Source organism: Halichoeres trimaculatus, unplaced genomic scaffold (genome assembly GCF_033239565.1).
Source record: "Halichoeres trimaculatus isolate MK-OKI-2021-1 unplaced genomic scaffold, fHalTri1.1 fHalTri1_scaffold_17, whole genome shotgun sequence".
NCBI lineage: Eukaryota > Metazoa > Chordata > Actinopteri > Labriformes > Labridae > Halichoeres > Halichoeres trimaculatus.
The window spans coordinates 19458907-19481445 of record NW_027437195.1 but is presented as its reverse complement, the minus strand read 5'-3'; the positions used below and the strand labels follow the sequence as shown (position 1 = coordinate 19481445).

Here is a 22539-nt window from a genome sequence, read left to right as displayed (position 1 = left end):
TCCTGGCTTTGACGGGACAGATAACCAATCACAGTTTACAATCAGGGGGGTGGGACTTATTAAAGACACGCCTCTTTTTCTGTGCTGAGGGGGAAAAATCAGACAGACCAAACAAATATGAGATATTTTTATACAAAGCAGTGCAGGTTAGAAGAACACACACCCACAGACACGCACATACAAAAACACATTAACACTCAAACACACACGTTCATACGTATTTGTGCTGCAGGCCATATTTAATAGCTTTCTATCACACAGTGAACACATCAATACCCAGCGTAAGAGGATAATGCTCTTTCCTTTTGATGTTGCTTCCCTCCTTGTGTACATGCATGCGCACGCACACACTCACACACACACATCTTTCCCTGTATTTCATCCTAAAAAGACCTGCATTGTGCTTTTTTTTACAATATTCCCAAACACGGTTAACAAATGTACATCCTGGTTTTCCACTTAATGATCATATCCAGAGGGCATTTTCTTAAAATCAGAAAATTTAAGCTACTATATAAAAAGCACAAAGCATAAACCCAGGAACTGACAGGAAGCACACTTACAATCGGAGGAGCTGACATGAAAACTGTTTTTATGTATCTCATGTCATTGAGTAAATCAGTAACTCTCTTTAAAACGTAGAAAAGAGAAAAACAACTGATCTAAAGCAGTTTGAAGACTCACCAAAGACAGTCCTGGCTGGGACAGACTCTCTGTTGAGCCAAAAGGAGACCTGAGAGAGGATGACTGTCATGATGCAGGGCAGATACGTCTGGATGACGAAGTAGCCGATCTTCCTCTTCAGATGGAAATGAGCCATCATGACTGTGTATTCACCTGGGGACCAGAGAGGTCAAAGATCAGGGCAGGAGAAAACAAATGTACACCATGAATAGGTGGGAACAGTTTTGTAGAGCTACAATAACAACAGGTAGCCCTGGGTGTTTCATTGTGGCAAGGCTGAGCTGTGTTCACCTGTTTAGCTTTTATGCAAAGTCACTTCACTGTTTTTCTGATCCTGTGATTCCTATGATGCTGTAACCTCTTTTCTCTCTATCCTTTGCTTTTTCTGTGCTTTGAGGGGAGGAAGGAGGGGAATTAGTCTGAATGTCTGATGTTTTTAGATTCTGCTGTATGATGGATTATCCAGAGCCTGTAATGAAGACTTCTTTCTCATAAGATTAGATCTTCATTACCATGACTTTGAAAAGCTACTTTTCAAAAATTATTTTTTAACTGTTTTTTTTTACCGAGAAACCAAAGCCTATTTTTTTGCAACAAATTATTGCGTGTGCATGGCCCCTTTCCAATGCAGAAGCCAACACACATACTCTGATGTGAACCTCCCCTTAGGGGCCGTTTACATGACAACCGTTTTAGGGTGAAACGCAAGTTTTATTGCGTTTCAGCCTCGGGTTTATACGGAAACGGCGTTTCAGCCAGCCTAAAACGCAAACTTTTGAAAACGGCCTCCAGAGTAGGATTTTTCTGAAATGCTGCCAACACCATTGCCGTGTAAACAGTAAGCTAGTGTTTTCAGTGGAAACGCTGACATCACACTCCGCTCCGGGCGAGTGCATACAACAGGACAACAGTACCGTTGTTAAGGTCGTCGCAAACTACCATGTTGTGCTTGTGCTGCTCAATCTGCTGTATCGCAACTCTACTTTGGTGGAGATCCCCCAAAAGTGGCTTCTGGACAAGACAGTTATAGCGCCGACTACAGGCCTGGCATGCTTACCACAGGCTTCAGTCCCTCTGCGTTTCTGTGTAAACGCAGATTTTTTTCACTGCATTTCAGGGTTTTCAGATGAAACGTTATTGTGTAAACAAGGCCTTAAATGTAACTATGGGTGAAACCAACACAAACTGCAAGCCCTGTGATTGGTCAACTCCCTGGTTTGTGCTATTGAGCACTGGGTCCAAAGCCTGTTAAGTTTGGTTTATTCTGAGAACAGCTGTTGTTAAATCTTGTTAAATCCTTTTTCTGTAGGTCTGTTTTGTAATGGATGCTCACCTGTGCTTGACTTGATGGTCTCCTTCCCCACAGTCTGACCCACCAAGTCATACTGGTTCAGCCTGGATCCATCAGCTGCCACTTCTACAGACTGAGAGGCGTTACGAGTCCAGATGTAAGTCACCTCGGTCTTGGTGTAGGCATCTGATGGGCAGAGGGAGCGAGGAGACTGAGAAACTCTGAGTGTACAGCACACTGGCTCTCAGCAGAGCAGCTTATTAAGTTTTGAATTACAGAGATCAAATGAACACCTCCTCTGCATCTCCTGACATCAACCCCCACAGTCAGACTCTTGATGACATTTTCTCCTCACATAATGTCCCGAGTTTACTGCAGACAGCAAACATGTGGGTTCACCCTCTCTGAACCAAGATCTAAAAAATTATGCTTCTTGTTATTTATTTTCACCATACTTCAAAGATGTGACGAATATCACTTCAGTGTACAGTACATAACTACCTGTCACTGAGTTTTGAAATCAACCAGTGAGTGTGTTCACATGGACTTCAGGATCCTGATTTCAGTAGGTTTTTAAAGGCTCTAAGACTGTCCACTTGGCCTTGATTGCAGTGATACCTGTGGCTGGCATGGGGAGTGTTTTTCCAGGATAAAGACTCTGTTTCCCATGAGCACTTTTGCTCACTGTTGTGAAGACATCACTCTTGTCAAGGCATGCATTTGATTTGTAGAGCAGATCTTGTTTCTTTGTTCAAGACAACTTTTCCCAGGATGCAAAGTGACGAGGAAAGGCATTTATTTGTCACTACGTAGAGCTTTTGTTTCATATTTGAAAGGTGCTAAAGCAGATATAATATAAGAAGTTCATGGATAAATGTAGGTCATGGTTGAGGTTTTATTTTTTGATGTGCTCTGAGAGTGTAGCAGGGAATCTGCTCACACTTACAGCTGCCAAACTTCAGAGGACACGAGTGAGAGTCCATGGGGAAGTCTTCCAGGTGCATGGGGCACTCAGCCTGAACCGTTAACCTGGAACAAACACACACACACACACACACACACACACACACACACACACACACACACACACACACACACACACACACACACACACACACACACACACACACTGAGCCATGAGAGATCAACAAATGGACTTGATGATTAATTGATGAATGGAGGAACCAGCCTTGTGTCTCTTAAACAAGTGAGGACATTTTATTTCTAATCTAAAACATTGTTAGCATCATTTTTCATGACAAAAGTAACCACCACTGTGCCACCACAAAAAACTACAGAATCAATGCATTGCTTTGTTTAATCATTGTCGTGTATTTTACTGTATTTTTACCTATCAAACCTCATCATCTTTTATCATGTCATGGTAAACCCTACATGGCAGTATCTGTATTGTATACTATTTGATTGGTTTCTATTGTATCAAATCAGGTTGTATTGTAACCAGACATGTAGTCATGTATCATGTTATATAATATCAAATAGTATCTCATTTTCTCAGATCACATTATCTCTAAAAGTAATGCATCGTTTTGTGTCTTGAAGTATGCCATAAAATCGTATCAAGTCTGATCTTACCGTTTCTTATTCTATCGAATTGGATCCAAACATTTCGTATCATATTGTTTTGTATCTTTATGTAGATCAGTGTATCGCGTTGTTTGGTATCCTATGTCACTGTACCGTTTGTGTTGGGTCATGCTGTATTGAAACCTGTTGTAATGCATTGTACCCTGCTGTATTGTTTTGTATCAGGTCATAGACTAATGGAAAGTGTCACGCTGTATTCTGTTTGTTTGTACTGTTTTATCTTGTATCAGTTTGTACAATGTTGTTCAGAGCATCATTCATGTTGAGACCCAGCAGAGCTTAAGAACCTTGGTGGCTCAAGTTCATCATCACTGTCAGCATAAATATATATCAAAAATAATTATCTAATGGCTAGATACAAACTCTCTCTTGGTTGTAAACCTGTTTTCTGCTCGCCACTTTCACAGGAAACATGTTTGCTCCCTGTGCTCTTGTAGCTAATAGCTGCTAGCTTTGCTATATGAGTTACGAAGTGCAGTAGCTCCGCTCCCTAGTGTTCAATTTGGATGATTGAGGTCTCTAAAGGACTGTCAGAGGAGGGGCAAACATGCATTTATTAACAGACAAGCAACGTCCTCCAATCAAACTGCTTGAATGGTGTTGAAAAATCAATTGAGCTGGAATTTGTTCTCAAAGTACGCTGGGAGATATAGTTCTGTGGTGATCACATTTGTATGATGGTGGATAAAGCTTCTGCTCCAAAACTGCAAAAATAAGACAAAATTACTGGTTGTGTTTTTTTAAATGGGAGTGGTTTGTTTTGTCTTATTTAGCTACTGGATCAGTGAATCTAGGTATGGGAGGATAAAAATGGTACCATTGGAATCCATGAAGTCTCTGCTTTCAGGGATGCTTAATGTTCTATCTGTGCTTGATGGTCAAAAAAGTGGTTAAAATGAGCTTTTAGCCGAGTTTCCGAGCTGTCTGTAGGTATTCTACATGTATATTAACGCAAGGCAAACTGGCTTTTTGACATGAATGTTGTATTAATGCCTCATATTCCACAGTACTGGAAGCGTCCGGGAAGACAAGGTTAACATAACACGACAATTTGTATCATAATCAATTGTATTTTACTGTATAGGTATCATTTCATATTGTTTGATCAAATTAAGATGGAAACTATTCGAATGTTTTCATTAATGTGTTGGTAACATTTTAGGTTGGATAACATCCTGCTGTACAACACAGTGTTTTATTGTATCATATCCCATCGATGCTGATATCATATTCTGTTGGGGCATGTCTAATGATCAATTTGATTTAAATTGGATAAAATTATGTTTCCATGATTTGATTCAAGCATTAAAAGAAACCTTGTTTTTTTAAATGTTGACATGCTACATAAGAAAAGTATAACCTCACCTCATGGTGTAAAGTAGAGTCCCATCTTCCATGATCCTCAGCAGTTTGTTGGGCATGGTCATGTTATGGGCCACAGATTTTTTGCCGTTATGGAAGAAGGTGTCCGGGGTCCAGATCTTACTGGCCATCAGGTTGTTGAGCGGTAAAGTGTTCATCGGTCCAGCGAACTTCAATCGCTCATCCTTCCAACTCTGACGGAAGAAAACATCCACAGTATATTCCTGAGAGAGAAAGAGACAGAGACAGAGTGAGCAGAGGAGGCAGGGTTCAAAAGATCTGTACCCCCATGGGGCCTGAGAGTGGATATTTTGACCTGGGCCAGTTTCTGTGGTTTAACGATCTCTCTCCACGATTATAGATATTTTGGCAAAACCTTCTTAGATGACAGTGAAGAGACATTCATATAGCTCTAAAAACAAGTGAAATAAAGAACACCAACTCCCTACATTCCTGTCCTTATAAAACACACTTTCTCAAACACGTTGACCAGAATCTGTTGTTGCTCATAGGATAATTTCTGGCATAAAACTCAAGTGAGAGAGAGAGGTTTTCTTTGTAATCCCCAGGTAAAGGAACTTGACATGGACAGGACAAAATGAGCAGAGGGATCAGAGGGACTGCTCTGTCCACAGCTATGAGTGGATGACACTCCGTCTTATTTGGATGGAGTGATCAAAAGTGTCGCTCCAGCAGAGCTGACTAACCTCTCCCCCATGAGTAATATCCTGTCTATTAATATTTTTGAGAGACTGTGAAATCAGACGGTCAGATGTGAGTGTGGGGGACACTGTTTCCTAATCAGGCATGTCCTGTACCCCTCTTGGCTCAAGCATCACACGCGCTTTGTGTGGTGATTGTGGCCTGGCTCTGCACCCAGTTAGGTTCAGACCTGACTGTCTGTCTCTGATCCAGATGCTCCCTGAGGCAAAACGTCAGACGTGGTTTACATCACTGAGGTCGTCAGTCCATCCTGTAGAGTGGAAGCATCTTTTCTCTCACTCAGCCTTCTTCATGACTTCACAGAAACCTGAAAACCTTACTCCCACACAAGACCACACCTCTACCAGCTGAGTTCTCTATGATCATCTGGAAACAGATTTTCAAAAAGATTTCCTCAGAAACCTCAAACTCCAAGGTACCCCAATAAGTTTTTAAAAAGTAATCTACATTTTGAATAAAACATTGATTAAAAAACAACTGAGAATGACCACAGACCTCAGAGACACTCTTGAGGTTCACTGTGAGATCAGTCTTAAGCCTTACTGTGGTTAGCTTCACTCATCCAGGATCTGTATGATTCACAGAGAGCAACCAGACTGGAACTCGTGAAAAAAGCCATTTCTTTTGGGCTAACCAGACCCACTGGAGGTCAGTAACTAAAGTACAGATGATAAAACAAACCCTATGTTTGACAGCATCAACACTTTGAGGAAGTCTATTGCCTTTCCAGTCACAGTTTCAGGCCTCACCGGTGCAGCATTAAGCCTTCTTTTAGTCGTAAGTCAGTGATCACATTTTAATTATCAAACAAATAAAATTAAATAAAAGTGTTGTGGTTCATTATTTGACACCAGAATTTAGCTTTGTTCCTATTTTAAAGTATCCATAAGGACTATATGTCCAACGTTGATTACAGTGACACCTGTCGTTTGGAATCGGTAGTGTTTTTCCAGGATAAATACTCTGTTTCCCATGAGCACCATCACCCACTGTTGTGAAAGCATGACTTTTATCGAAGTGTTCATTTGTTTTAGAGAGCATATCCTCTTTTTAACTCTACTTTTCTTTATTCAAGACAATTTTTTCTAGGATGTAAAGCAGCGAGGTAGTGTAATTATTTGTAGTTGCGTAGAGCTGTTTTTTAACTGCCAACAATCAAACTTTGTAAAATCTGTTAAAAAAATCTGTTTAACCTTAGCTCTTAATACTCTCCTCTTTTGCTTTCTTCTGCTCTTCTGTCCTGTTTCCTCTTGCCAGCACCAGTGTCCACTGTTACTGCAAAGTAAATCCAAAAAACCCTTTGCTGCAAGAAAAAGGAAGATTGTTTCTGACTTGGTCAGCTCACTCCTAACTGAGAAATAGCATTTAGAGATAAACATTTTCTGGTCCTGATAATCTAATTTCAAACCATGGATTATAAGGAGACAAATTTATAAAAGTAAAACTATTTCAGGATCACTTAGAAAAGTCCTCACAGGGTCTTTAACCATCCACAAGTAATAGATAGTGTCTGTTTGCTGAATGAGCGCTCAAGTCTGTTCTTTGTTGTTGTTTTTCAAGCTGATGTCACAAAGTTTCAGTTCAACAACTCGATGTATTAGTTTAAAAATATTTTATAAAGTCTGTGTCACCACTCCTTGTAACTTTACCACTGTACAATTATTCAGTTTAATTATTTGAAGTATTTCTATTTCATTAATTATTTTTCAATTAAAGAAGAATATATCTTTTTTTTCATATTCACTGTTTATTGCCTGGAGTGTGTGCCTGTGGGATAGCATGAACTATAAGAGGGGGGCCCACAAAAAGAATAGCAGAGGGGTCCACGACTACCTTAATCCTCCTCTGGCTGCGGAGTTAGAGTTTGAGTTGAAGAGGCTGAAAGTTTGCACAAAACAGCAGAGACTGTAACTGTTGGCTTAAAAGTACGTTAGCCACATTGGGAGGCTGTGTCAGGTGAGTGAGAAGAATCAGTGAAAACCAGTGGAGCGCCAGCTGCCTGCCTGAGCCGACTCATGGGCATCGCTTCATTTAATAAGTCATATTACAGGAAGGTCTCTGAACTTCTGTGACAGAAACCTCTCTTTTTTCCCGATCAAAATACTGTGAAATCAGGGGAAACCAACATGAAACAAACGAAAAATCTAAATTACAAATTTCCTTTCTTTAAAACATCACAGAACAGGAGATTTACAGAGCTTTATACGCTCCAGCAGATGAAAATTGAAGGTTTTAGAATTAGTGCGCCGTCAGAAAAGGGAGTTCAACAAACGAAATAAGCAGGTGTATCGGGTTTATTTTTCTTTCATGGTGTTTGCCAAAGCAACACAGACGGGACATAATAATCCAGCAATGAGAAACCTTCACAAACACGGAGGCAGAGGGAGCAGCAGGGGGCCGTTCAATCTATCTGGCAAAGGGAAGAGGTGTGTATGTGTGAGACTGTGTGTGCATGTGTGTGTTCTTGCGTGGGAGATGGAGATGTGTGTGTGCGCACGTATCAGAGCTGAGCTATCAAAGGCAGAGAAAAAAGACACAGTGGTGGAGTGAAATTATCTGCTGCAAGTTTGATGGAGACATGGCATGAATTAATCATGAGAGTGTCTCTCTTTTTTCTTTCTTTTGAAGGTGCTGTCTCGATCACGACCACTTCCATCCCTCTGCCCCTCGCTCCTGTGCCACTTAAATATTTGAGAGAAGAGGGAGGATGGGTGAGGAGCGGGTGGGTGGTGGCTCGGATTGTGATGGAAAAACTGAGGAAAGCTTTTAAGGGAAGCAGAGTGTTTGTGTGTGTGACATATTTCCTGGGTTGTGAGGGTTTCCCAGAGAACGCTCCGGATGTTGGATTTAACCATTAGCGTTTTAAAACAATAAAACAGTCAAAATCTGTATCTAAGTAGGGATCTGGTTTGGGTTATAAAGTACATGTTGGTTCTTGAGGACTCATATAAGATGTTTCTTGTTATTTTTTATTTGAATGCATATATACATGAATTCAGAAACAAAAGACAATAATTTTAGGAGGAGAGATCCATAACAGTAAAATAAGTATAATACACGATCTTTGAAATTTAACAATGAGCCTTAAAAACAAACTCATTTTCACTGAGGGCCACATCAGCATAATAGTTGCCCTCAAAGGGCCAGATGTAACTGTAAGACAGTATAAAATGTAACTAAATGTAATGTAAAATAAATGTAACTCCGCATCAAAAAGGCACCTTCTGTAAAAGACTTTGCACTGACTCTTCAGACACTCTTCAGCCACAATAAGGCTAGCTTTCTTAGCCGCGTTGTGTTTGGTTTTGGCTTTCTTGATCACATCCTACTCTGATTGCAGTTTGTATTTTAAATCTCGCACTATTTGTTGTTTTTCTTACAGGCTCACTTTGGCGTACCTAGCTCCATGTTTGGTGTCAAAATGCCGATGTAAATTGTACTCTTTGACAACTGCCACAGCCTCATAACACAAAACACACACCGTTTTTTCTCCCTAAAGCACAAACATATTACCCCTTCCGATCTTTCTTGAAACAGCCTTCCACCTGCAGTAACTTTTCTCTTCCTGGACATTTTGGGATGATTTTTTTTTATTTCTCAGTTCCACTAGTAAGAAAATGGTGTGATGTGAAAACACTGCAGTCTAGTGGTAGGATGCCGTCACTTCGCAGGTGACATAACCTATAGCAGGGGTGTCAAACTGATCCAGTAAAGGGCCACTGTGGGTGCAGGTTTTCATTCCAACCAAGCAAGAACACACCTGATCCAACAAATGAAACATGTAAAGACAATCCAGGTGATTGATTGAATAATTTGCGTCAGGTGTGTTTTTGCTTGGTTGGAAAGAAAACCTGCAGCCACAGTGGCCCTTTACTGGATCAGTTTGACACCCCTGACCTATAGGTATCATGGGAAACATAGTTTATGTTTAGTGCACCTTTTGACTTATCTATCATAAGACAATCAGACCTTTTAAGCCACATTAAATGGCGTGGTGGGCCTTGAGTTGACACATGCTTTAAGATATTTCTTTAAAAAGCAGCACAATCACTCAAAGCAGGTTTAAACATTGGTTTGTCACTGGACCCTGTTTTTAAGTGAATCAGCACATCTACCCCAGTGCTGTGCCCTCTGAAGCTGCGTTTCCACCAAGCAGTCCGGGTCGATTCAGTACGGTTTGGGACAGTTTGGTTCAGTTGAGCCTGATCCCGTTTGCGTTTCCACAGCAAACTGTGCCCTCTTGTGGTGGGCAGCGTGTAAACTGGATGCCAGAAGCCGCAACTGTTAAACAATAGCATGATGCCGTAGCAGCTTACCCCGCTATTAAATCCAACAAAGAAGAAAAACGCAAATCAAGCTTTGTTTCAGAGAAGTCTGTGTGCTGCCAGGAGAAATGCAGCCGCTGTGGGGGTAAGTGTTGATTCTTTTGATCAATCAACAGACTGCAGTGTGTTGCTCCATCTTCCGAAAGCGGATCGGTTCAGTCTGGCACCCATACGGAAGGGTCCTAAAAAAGTAGGCCGGCTGGTCTCGGTTTTTAGGGATCTGTCCCCGGGATAAGTCAGTGGAAACACCGCAAAATGCGCGCCGTGCCGAGACAAACCGAACCGGTCTGCTTGGTGGAAATGCGGCTTACGTATCAGGAAAGTACTGCACCACTGACCTCAGGCCTTGAACACACTCTGCTTCCTTTAGGTACCAACATGTTGCCTCATTTCAAACCCAACGGAGCTGCAGCCCCAGACAAATGATATGACCCTTGTGCAGAAGTGCTAAAAGTTGCAGTTCCACAAGTGTCCACTAGAGGTTGACTACAGGAACACAACAAATCACATACACACCCATACAAAAAGCTGGTCTTAACAGCAGAAATATAAACATGTTTACATCCTTGCTATGTCCCAACACCGCACACTCTTATGGGGAGATTAATTTTTCCACAATTTATTATTTTTTTTGAGGGTATGAAACTTCTGGGTTTTGTCCATATAAGGGCATGGCTGTCATGTGAGCAGCCTGAGGCTTTCTACAAAAAGGTTAAAGCCCCGCCTCTTAACCCCTTACTGCCTGACTTAATCAACAATTTAAAAAAATAGACTGTTTTTATGTGTTTTTGTATTTTTACAGATGTTAAATTAAGTGCAGATTGTAAATTTGAGTATAGTATACACAATAGTTATAATTAAGTTATATTATATATAGAGACATGAGAAGTTCATCCCCTGACCAATATATTGTGACATAGTGGATGTGATATGATTTTTGTTTTGTGTAGAATATGAATTAATAGGTAATAATCAGATACAAACTACACCAACACCTGACAGGGTATCTCGCAAATTTGCGACAACAGGCATCAAGGAGTTAACCTCATTCAAACTCAAATGACGCTCAGCATTTCCAGTATGACCCAGTCAACGATAAGCTTTAACTCTGCAACATCAGAACATCAGAAACAAACAGGTGATGTCACAGAGACAACATCCATATGTCATATAAACCTAACATGCCCTTCTCTGAGTGTGTTAGGTTGGCTTCTGTTGGCTTTAGTTCAGTTGGAAATTTGGTACAAAAAATGCAAAAGATTATCGCAATAAAAGAGCTATACAGCTGCAGAGGTTGTGGTCTCTGCTAGAGATCCTGAGCTCCCTCTGCTTGGCTCATTTTCCCCAAATACTGAGCACAAAACCTATTTGTCTTTCTTTTTTCTCAGCCCCATGCATGTGTGTGTGTGTGCAGCAAAGAGTCAAATAATTCTCAGGAAACACCTCGATCACAATGCAAAACTTAAAAGATGTTGGTTGTGCAGGGTGCAGGGTGTAGCTGTGATGGACACTGCGGTGCTATTACAAAATGTAGAGGAGTAATGTGTGTCATCCAATCAAAAACCATTTGAATCAGTATAATGGGGTTCACTATGGACATCCACTATATGATCATGAATATGTTTAATATGTAGCACATGGAACGGCTGCATATCAGAGCGGCATGGTGCTAGATGATGGGATCTCATTTTTAATAACACAGTCTGACCCCTGCCTTGTCATCACTCTCCTGGTTGGAGTGGCTCCGTTTCCAATAGCAACAGGACAAGCAGAGCTGACAGGTCTCTGTCTGGGAGATTTTATCTGCTGGATGTGAGTAATTACTTCTGAGCCAACCCTGCGAGGAAACCCAGAGATTTTAAAAAGCACCAGAGGAAAAACACCAGAGGTTCACAAAGATGTGTGATTGTTCAGTACTCATGGATGTGTCTATTTACTGTGTGCGGTTACACTGGATTTTGTGCAAACACACACTGTTGAATGTTCCAAGGAGAATAGTTTCCGATCTGATGAGGGTAAACACAATTCTACAGCCCAAACTGTTTCCACAGGCAGAAAAATCCAGAAGCTGAGATCCGCAGAAAAAAATAAAAATTCAACAAACTGGCAAAGAAAGTGGTGAGGTTTGCAAATTAACAAGGAAAGATCTTTGAAAAGCCATAGCAGACTACGTCACAACACCCCCTCAAAAAATAAAGAGCGCTGCCAAAGAGCCAACGACCAAACAAACAGCCACACGTTCACCCTGATGTCACCTGGATGTTTTCTTCAAGAAAACAAAACCCTGGTGCATTTGCAGTTCTTATACCATAACCTGATCATCTCAGAGCACTGAGTGCACAACCCAATGGAGGACTGGGCTGTTGTAGGTCAAGTATGTCCCCTTAAATATGGCCTGGAGTACTAGTTGGGGCTGTGGCTGATTTCTCTGACTCTCTACACCAAATTTTCCCTGTTTCTTTTCTGTTGTCCCATAAACAAGACAGCAATTTGACAAAACTTGAAGACTAAGCATTTAGAGCTCCCTCTGTTGACTGGCTGCAGTAAAGGTCATGTAGCCATGTAAGCAAAATAAATGCAAAATAGTTTGATGGTACAAAGAATGGCTACAACACCATGATTGACAAGCTTGTTGACCAATGAGGTTTCTGCAAGCTGTGAGCTCTGGATTATTAGGGTAGAAGAGGAACTCATTTAAGTCCAATGAGAGGAGGGAAATATTCTGTCCTGCCACTGAGATCCACCAACATATAATAGTGATTGTCTTCGCAAATGAACTGCGTCCCCTAATTCATTTACTCTTTTAGAGATCTTAATATGTTTATGAGTCAGTTCCTCAGAGCCTCCAACGTTTCACAGGCCATCAGACGGCGTCTTGTTCACACCTGCAGCAGAAACCCTTTAAGCCTTTTCAAAATAAGTGATACACGTTTGAAACTGCACCGTTATTTTGACAGTTTGAAGTGTGCAGTGGAGGCTTTCAGAGACCTGAAGGCACTTTCAAATTTGTGTGTGTGTGTGTGTGTGTGTTTCCTCTGTTCCTGAGAGGATAATGCACTTTAAGGGTAGATGTGAGACTTACCATATCTGTGTCAGACACTGGACCAAAACTGGTCACATAGATGTCGGTTTTTACTTCTGTCACTCGATCTGTCAGGGACAAAAAAAGAAATTTACTGTAAGATTTATGTTTCTGTAACAAAGAAAAACTGTTTTGATTCAAAAAAGAGACAAAATGATTTTAAAAAAAAAACAATTGAAAAAGGTGCTGGAGCTAGTTTTGACTCAGGTGGACTGGGTTATGTGTGCCCATAAACCAGATGAAAAGTGTGTTTTTACCCTTTCTATTACCTTGCTTAACTACTCTTAACACAGAGTCATAATATCCCTGCATGTTCTTTTTTTACTGTAACAACTAAACTTATTCTTTAAGACCTTAAGAAAAAGAAAAAGGGTTATGTCCTAAAGTTCATAATCATATTCATCATCAACATGCAAAGAAAGCTACGAGCAGCTGTTGCAATGCAGCCTGATTCGTTCATTTAAGACCCTCCTCAAATGGGAAAATTAGCAAATCAGTTTATAGTCTGACTTTTGAGTAGCTAATCAGGTTTCAGGGGGCTGTGCCACCCCTGGCCATTATAGCGCTCGTCCAGCTCTTGTATTCAGTCCGCTGTATCATTTTTGTGCAGATATCCTAATATTCAAGTTTTTGATACTGATACAAAAACCTTCATATGGCTACACCCCTCTAAATCCAAAGTAATAACACTGAATAGCTTTGGATTTCAGATGCTCAAGGATCTCCTTTGTGCATTTTTTTCACTTGCTCCAAATGCAGAATGTGGTTTGTCATCGTCTCTCTGAAATATGTAAGGTCTTCCTGAAGATGTCATTGTCTGGATGGCAGCACATGTTGCTACTGAACCTGAATATATTGTTCAGCGTTAATGGAGCCCCCACAGATGTGTTGGTTTCCCATGACATGGACTGCTGCAGCTGTGCGCTGAGAACAAACCGTGTGTTCTCTCTCCTCTTTAGAGCCGAGGACACAGCTTCTATGATTTCCAAACAGGATCTCAGATTTGGATACATCAGACCACAGGACACTTTTCCACTTCGTCCATATTAAACAGACTAAGGTCCAGAGAAGTCTCCCCTGGTTCTGGATCATGGGCATATCTGTTTTGCTTTTCGCATTGTACAGTATGTACCTCCATTTGTGAATGCACAGTACATTTTGCACAGTGTCCCAACTATTTCTATTTAAACTGTGCAATTGATCAAAAATGGCAGAACAACTTAAATCCAGGTGTGTAAAACAAGACAAAAATTAAACAATTTGGTAATACATGTTCAAATGTAGTGGCCTGAGTGGTTATTTTAGTTGAGGTAGTTATTGAAGCCATATGTCACTTTAATAAAACAAACTCTGAACTTTTTTGTACAAAGTTTGCAGAAAGAAGACATTTTTAATGGATTAACATTAAAGAAAAAAAAATTCTCCTTCCTGCATGGATCAAACAACCTGTCTGTGTTTTTAATTAAAGCTGGGGTACTTGAGAGTGAGCTGTGACGTTTCATCATGCGCGAAGCGACTGTGGAGCCACTGAATGCACATTTTGCTGTAAGTAATTTCTGTGTCTGCTGGCACATACAGCCTGAGAGCTGCAGTAATCTGTCAGTCTTTTAGTGCATGAGGTGCTAAAGGTGGCTCACATGTACTTCAAATTTACCCAAAATAACTAAATAAATAGGTAAATAAATACAAGAGGAATAACAACTGGTTTTTAGTGTTTCACATCTTTACAGCTCTGGTCTGAGAACAACCTGTAGGAACACCACACTTCAGGGTCTCTGTCCAACTTAGGCTGAGTAACAAGTATATTTTCATGTTCTGAAGTCACTCTTGGTCTTGGTTTTTCATTTTTAAGTAGCATAATAAGTTCTTAAGTATTAAATCTTCTGCATGTAGCAGGGAAACAAAGGATGTATTCTGAATTTCACTAATGTTAAAAACCCCTGTAGTGTGCTGCAGCTGCAAGCTGATATCAAGTAGAGAAAGTACACCTTCTCACTGTTCTTGGTCTTCCTGTGAAATGACAGTTTTCAAGTAAGTAAGTAAATGCACATACTGAACGTGGGCTGTGTTGGGGCTCTTTATCCTCGTACGCCTTTTTAATGTGCTGGCAGTGCTTTCCTTCTTGTAACCTGTGTCAGCATCCTCAGCACAAACATGCCCTCAGCGTCAGCCGTCTCATGTTGCTGCACTCACAATAAAGGCTCTGAGAGGACTATCAGTTTGGTGTTGATTGCAGTGACACCTGTGGTTAAAATCGGTAGTGGTTTTCCAGGATCAAGACTTCAGTTCCCATGAGCCCCTTCATCTACTGTCATAAAGACGTGACTCTTGCCAAGGTGTGCGTTGTTTTGGAGAGCAGTTTGTCTTTTTAAAAATATTTCTCTTTGTTTAAGACAAAAAATAAATATATAACATTATCGCTTTGCATCCTGGGAAAGCATGAAAAGCAATGAGGTAATGTTTTAATTTGTACTCATTTATATATCATTTATGTATATATTGTGTATATTGTTACATTCAGTGTGATTCATGTAAAGTCTCCTTTTGTAGTACATTTTATCAAACACTGCTGCCGCAGCTCTAAAAGGCTGTGATTAACACATCCGAGGGGCTGCAGATGTAAGCAGAGCAGACTCAAATAAAATATTGATTTAAAAATCCCCTCGAGATCGGTTTAATGGGAGCTCCAGCTTGCTTATTAATCATGAGTGACTAACAGTTTAAAGCATATTTCTATGGACTTATCCACAGAGTCACATCAGCAAAGAAACACTGAAGGGAACGCGGTGATAACGTAAAAATGAACCTCACTGTCTGGCAGTGCGAACAATGTGAAGGCTGCTTCATGCATAAAATTAAAATCTCTCCAGTGACCTCTATTGTGCTGCTGACAAAGGGACCCATAGAGAAGAGACCAGTGTGAAGAAATTAGCTGCTTTAGACCAGAGATAAACTGTGTAATTGTTTAAATGTGGAAAACTGTCAACACACCCATTGTCAACATTGAAAGAATTTTCTCCAGCTTCATAAAATCACAAAAAAACTGAAGTTTCAAACCCAAAACTTTTTTCGTTTCTATCGCTTCAATCATCATTTTCATCATCAGAACCAATGAAAACAATGTTTTAAAGTTTTACTTAAAAAAATGTAGATAATTTATTAACATTATTTGTTAAAAAAATGTGTTCACTGGAAGCTCCACAGTCAACTCAGCTTCATGGCGATAGAGGGAAATCCGGTGTAAGCCCTAGACAGTTGAAGAATTTAAGTTTTAGTTCAGCTTTTTGACACTTAAGAGGAGATATTGTGTTGTTTTTGGTCTTTATTCTGTTTCTGTTGTAGCTTTCTGTGCTTTAAGGCTAAAAACAACCCTATTTTTCCCTCACATGTGTTTTAGAGAACCCTCAATTCAGTCTCCGTCTAGAACACTGTCTCTTTAATGCTCCCTGCACCACAACCCCCCTTCCCTCAGATTGGCCACCTCTCTCAAGGCCTTTCAGGGGGCAGGTCTAAGGTGTTACAGGCCCTCCCTGTCCAACATGTGAAGAACCAGTTCAGAGATCATGTGTGATGATCTCATTTCAACAAGTCTCGTGAAGATCTCTCATGAAGATTTTGTGGAAATCTCATATTGGTTTTTTTAAAGCAGAGTGTTTTGGACAGTTCTCAGACAGATTCAGGGATTTCAACGACATATGAATACGTAGAGGTTTGACAATCTGCACACGGTTACTATGAACATCCAACACTGTTACTTTATATCCATGTTTAAAATATATGAAAGCAGAATACCCCTTCTTTAAAGGTTAAGTGATTTAATTAATTTGGATTTGAAAAAAAATCTGATCTTGGGATTCAACTCATGTTAGCACACAATCAACTGACCAAAGCAGACATGCAAGAAACTTATCTGATCAGTGTGTATCAGGCAAGCTTAACATACTACAACAGTAGAGACTGTGTCAGATTTAAAGCGTAGGGTCGATATGTAGAGAAGGTCTGTCAGTGTCTACATTGGTATTTCCATCTTGTCTCTATAAACTCAACTTTGGGTTTCATTTCAGGGTTCAGATAGTAAGAACCCAAGCCTGACTAAAGAGAAAAGACAGATATTGCTTCAGTAAATCAGTGGTGATGAACAGACCAAACACCAATCACAGGAGCCAATAATAGAGGTCAGAGGTCATCAAAGTCAGTATGTTCCTGTCAGTCTGTTAATCTCAGCAAGGAAGGATTGAGGAGCTAAATGTACCAACTAAGACAACGTTGGGTCTATACTGTCCTCCATAAACAACTTCTCCTCTGAGGATGTTTGGCTGAATCAGCTGGGAATCCCAACTTCAGAAGCACCAGCAGTATGTTTTGGGGCCTGGAAGAAGGCAAAAGGTTAAAACTGTGTTCCTGACCATGGACTGTAAAAAAAAATGGAAAAAAAAAATTAAAATGATCATTCTCGGCTCTAAGTGAGGTCGCCACAAAAACTGCTCCCCCTGGTGGCCGGCTGCAGTGTAGGTAAAAAAATCTGACTCTTCAGTCATTCCAGATGGCTGCGGTCAAACTTTGAAAAATAATGCCCCTCATAGAAATGTTTCTCACATCTGACTGTTGTGATGATTTGAAGATATCATTTGGCTGCCATGTATTCAAGTCCTCTTTTTTCTGAAAAGTTTCATTTTCATTAGTTATACCAGGTAAAAAACAAGGTTTTGAGTCACGTTAAATGATGATTGACAGCTGTTGCTCTTGTGTATTTTTTTCAGAGATTGTAAAATATGTCATTAGGTAGAGTCAAGGAGTGATTAGACTCTCGAAAGAAAAGATTAATTATTATTTTTGTCACCTGGCTCCACTCAGATTCTCCCAGAATCCCTCACAGTCTCTGGTGCGCAGACTCTGGCTGCACAACTGCTGCCAATGTCTGCGCCTGTGGCGGTGAAATTTTGGCTTCGAAATCGTACAATGGTTCAAACCAGCACTTGGGGTTTATTAACCTGAAGTTTATCATATTGTTTCTTTAAATACATGGTTACCTGTGTATCTCGCATAATATGAGCATTAAAGGGGTTACTTGCTTCTTGAAGAGCCATTTTCTGGGTAACATACCGCAGAACACCTCTATGTGCATTGTATTAGTATTTCTTACAGAGCAGAGCCCTGTTATTAAACTAATAAAGCATGAAAAGCAGAGTGATTTTCCTGTAGCCTTCTTTATATTCTTGCTTTTATCAACCAGTGCAGTCGCCCCCTGCTGAGGAACATTTGAACCAAGCAGACTCATATTTCCCAGTGCACACACACACACACACACCAGCCTATGTGAGATGTAAGCTTCTCACCTCCGAGGCCTGGTCTCAGCCTGTTGTCGTATCCATTCAGCAGACTGTCCAGGATCTTTGTGAAGGTGGCGATGTCTTTAGAGTTACGTGTTGTATTGGACACTGCCTGTGACCTGAATAGAAGCAGAAACCTGTTATTACAGGTGCACTAAGAGGAAGAGAATTCTTCCATCAGTCACAGAAATAGACTTCACTTGAGTGCTGCTTGGAGCTGTAGGTGGTGATGCATGTTAGTAATCTCCACCTACAATATTAAATCTATTGCTCCCAGGCTTTCTTTACTTATCCTGACGGTATATAATATAATGCTCTACATTTCTGCATGTAGATTTATTGTATACATCTCAAATATTATGCAAAACTTTGAAACCAAACCCTGAGGCACATGTCATACATCACAGCGGATATATGGTAATGCTGCAGAACCCTGAAGCAACCTGCACACAGTGAAAAGTGAGATTACTGTGGAACATGTTCACCTGACGTCTTTTGTCATTGGTGTTGTATTTCTATTATGTGTTGTTTGAATCAGGATGCAGTGTAACATCATCAGCAACACTTTTAACTTCATCTGTGAGAGTAATATGGAAGCACTCGAGGCCGACTCCATCCCACTCCTGATTGATTAATTTATTTATTGCACAGCATGATTAATGTATTTATTTGCCTTCCTACAGGCTTACCCTAGCTTAGCAAAGACACTGGACGCGAGCTGAAACATCATCCCCAATGGGTGTCATTGGGGTTTTGATTCAGTCTATAAATCTTTATCACCCAAAGGCTTCACTACTGATTGCTTTTTCAGCTCTGAACAATCAGAGACAAATCCTTTAGTTCCCTTCAAATAAAGCCACTCAGGCTTGGAAAAATTGTGTCATATAGGCTTTAGGAGTTACATTTTCCTGTTTCAAATTCATGTTTAGGAACTCTACTGAAATGCAGACTGCAAAAGAAAAAATAGGATATAAGTAACACGCAGAGGAGGGGTATGCATAAAAACATTATGATGGTAAACAAAGTGGCAGTTAAAGTCTAGTTAACAGAGCTACGTGTATTTACAGATTGTTAACAAGGAAACTAAAAGTTCTGTAACTTGTGTTCTCTCAGTCTGAGAAAGATGTTTGTTGGTGGTTTTAGCACCAGATGGAAAGTTTTAGGTAAGGTTTATTCTTTGTTTTCCAGGATCAGGAAACTCAGCTTGCATTCATCCTTTTCCACTTACTTCAAATATGGTCTAATCTACTCAAAGGGGGAGAGCAAAGCTTCACACCATCCCTCCTCAAAGCTGCCTCTGAGGGGTCCATAACTCTGCTAGACGCTTCATTGTCAGTGAGCATCTCCCTTGGGAGTTGGTCCTGTTGTTTGCCAACAAATTCAAGCGAATTAAAGGAAATTTCATTCAAAACTGAACACTGGGAGGACACTCTGCATCCTGCGTGGGTGGGGCTTCACCTTGCTCTGTCTGGAAGATGTAGCTCAAACATACAGTGAGCCCACATTACAACATCAAGACCTTAGTGTGTTACCGATTTGTTCAGTGGACCTCTCCATATGTCTTCCATTTCAGTGTTTTTATTTATTTATTTTTTTTAATGAAACGAGTCCAACAATTAAAATCTTGTTAAGTATTTGAGGATAATTTATTCTCTCTGTCACTTTAACAACTTAAAATAAATGAAACCCAGAGTGATTTCTGAGAATCTGACTTAAATATGTTTGCTTCTCCTCATAGAGATATTTTCATTTTGTCCATTAAGCCTAGAATTGAAATGACATTATCATGTTTTAGAGTACGTTTCCAGAGCGATGAGCACGATATTTTCTGTAGTTTTTATTAAGGTTGTATCACACTTTTAAAGTCTTTTTTATTCTTTGAGGATTGATTGGTTTGTAATAGGATTAAAGTGGATTACAGTTTTTAGTTTTACAAACGAGGTTTATGTTCCTCCCAAGATCTTTTTACCTCACCGCGAAGGGTGGATAGATAAGAGTGCCATTTCCTAAAGTTCTAATTTATCTAAATACTCCGACTCTTCGATCCTTTTAGAGATGCCGAATTAAACAGACATTTTAGGAAATTATCCTAAGGCTGTTTAAAACGCTCACTGACATGGGGTGTGTTAACAATATCAAATATTCCTGTAACTAATCGATTTATCAATGAGGTCTGGTGTAGCATCCACTTGGAGAGGAACTAGCGCACAGAGCAACCGGTGATGGAAGGCGCTCCATAGTAGCAATAAACACATTTCCATTCCAACACACGTATTTAATATTACTGTGAGTGCATCAGTATTTTGCCTCATAATGAGCACATTTTGCTTAATATTTCTGCGGTCAAACCTCCTCGGACGCTGCAGTGCGCGCGCTGAGTCGATGCTCCAAAAGGCAATGTTTTTTGTTGCTGTGGTTTATGAGGAAAAAACAAAAATAACTGACTTAAACTCACCGTGTCTGCCAAAGAACGATCAAACAGACCAATACAGGAATGGACTGTGAGCACCATCGTCCTCTCATCGCTGGAGCCTGCAAAGGAGACGGGCAACGCTTTTAGTGCGCGTAATTACACGGCAGATCGGCACAAAGCACCTTACAGCGGCTGCAATTTAACGATCCACAGAGATGCAGCTGTCTACACAAAGACGGACACAACACCGGTTTAGTGTTCTGAAATACGTCTGTTCTGTGCAGTTAATCCAAGACTCCTCGGAACAACTCTGTCTCCAAACAGGGTCCAACCAAAAAGCTTTTGTTAGGTTTCGAACAATGTGTCCAATTGATTGAGATTTGTTGAACGGTGAATGCTGCCTACCTGACACGCGACAGGTGTCCCCGGGGTTTCCAAGAGAGACTGGGCAGCAAATGAAGACAGTGGATGGATGAAGAAGCTTTCTGTGGGAATGAAAGTAACCCAGAGAGAGAATTTCGGTCACTGTTCGCTCATGCTGTCTGCTCCTCCGGCAGGGAATCCCCACAGTTCTCTTAGACACACTAACCTGAGAGCAAAGCGTACAGAGAGCAGCGCCCTGCTGTAGCACGGCGCACTGGTGGACAAACACTGAGGCGGAGTGGTCCGCCTGCAGAAGAGCGCACGGTGTGGTCTTCTATTCGCGCGCCCAGATGCGCACGATGAATATCAAGCATGCAAGAAGCTCAAAAAGCATGCAGAATGTGCTAATTCATCGATTTGGGATAGAATTAGAAAAAAAGAAACATTCAAAATGCCCAGATCAAAATGATCACATCCAGCTTTATCACGAAGAGGCAGAAAAACCGAGCAATGTCCATTAAAAGAAAATGCTGTAGGGGATGTTTCTAAATACAAAAAATAACAACAACAATAATAAAAAAAACCGTTACTGTTTGAGTCTATTCTCTTGCTGTTTTTTTTTTTTTTTTTTTTTTTTGTTATTTGAAAAGTATTCATCTTATGAATTTTATGACAAATGCTCAAAGACCAGTGCAAAAAACACTTAAATGCTTGGGGCAAAAAGAATGAAATGAGGCGGACCTTTAATGAAGAAAAACCAAGCAGTTGCTGTCTTTTGGTTTACAAAGTAAAACTGCGATATCTGTATTTTCTCTAGTCACCAGCAGGGGGTGACTATACTGGTTGCAAAAAAGAAATAACTGCGAATCTTTCTGAATACGATCCCCCTTCTGGAACCTAGTTTGTACTAATGCATAGAGGCCACGGAGTATCCACATCAATTTGCAAATGAACACTTTCAATGTACGCACACATTTTCAATTAATGTGCAAGGCACTGTGGCAACCGAATCTGGGCATTGCAAAGGAACCGAAGTTGGTGAATGTTGAGTAGTTGCTAATTAAATTCTAATAATTGCAAAAAAGAAATGAGAGGTGTTGGAGAAATAAACACTTACTGATCAAATCAGATGGGAACACTGGAAATGCTGTGAAAGCAGGAAATAAGGCACCTAGCAAACAAATCGCAGGACTTGTTGTCCTTGTTCTCTTGACTGTAGTTTCATTTTGACCACGTGCACATCAGGTGACCTGTGCAAGCTTTGGCTTAGAGATCTAAGGAAACCGTTAGGGAGTGAACAGACCTGCAGATGTTTTTGTAATATAAATATATATAAATGATGTGTAATATAAATAGAA

General features: G+C 40.4%; 1 protein-coding gene across 1 annotated transcript in view; it reads right to left on the bottom strand.

The window, feature by feature from the left end:
* Positions 1-21615, bottom strand: part of gabra2a (gamma-aminobutyric acid type A receptor subunit alpha2a) — a 28386-nt gene extending 6771 nt beyond the window's left edge. Inside the window, exons 1-9 of the mRNA XM_074692762.1 lie at positions 21408-21615; positions 21224-21303; positions 20861-20937; positions 18412-18524; positions 13076-13143; positions 4949-5169; positions 2922-3004; positions 2018-2161; positions 685-837 (exon numbers count right to left, since the gene is read on the bottom strand). Of these exons, the coding sequence (XP_074548863.1) occupies positions 685-837; positions 2018-2161; positions 2922-3004; positions 4949-5169; positions 13076-13143; positions 18412-18524; positions 20861-20937; positions 21224-21303; positions 21408-21555 (1087 nt within the window). The 5' untranslated portion in view covers positions 21556-21615. The remainder of the gene's footprint in view (positions 1-684; positions 838-2017; positions 2162-2921; positions 3005-4948; positions 5170-13075; positions 13144-18411; positions 18525-20860; positions 20938-21223; positions 21304-21407) is intronic.
* Between the last annotated feature and the right edge of the window lie 924 nt (positions 21616-22539).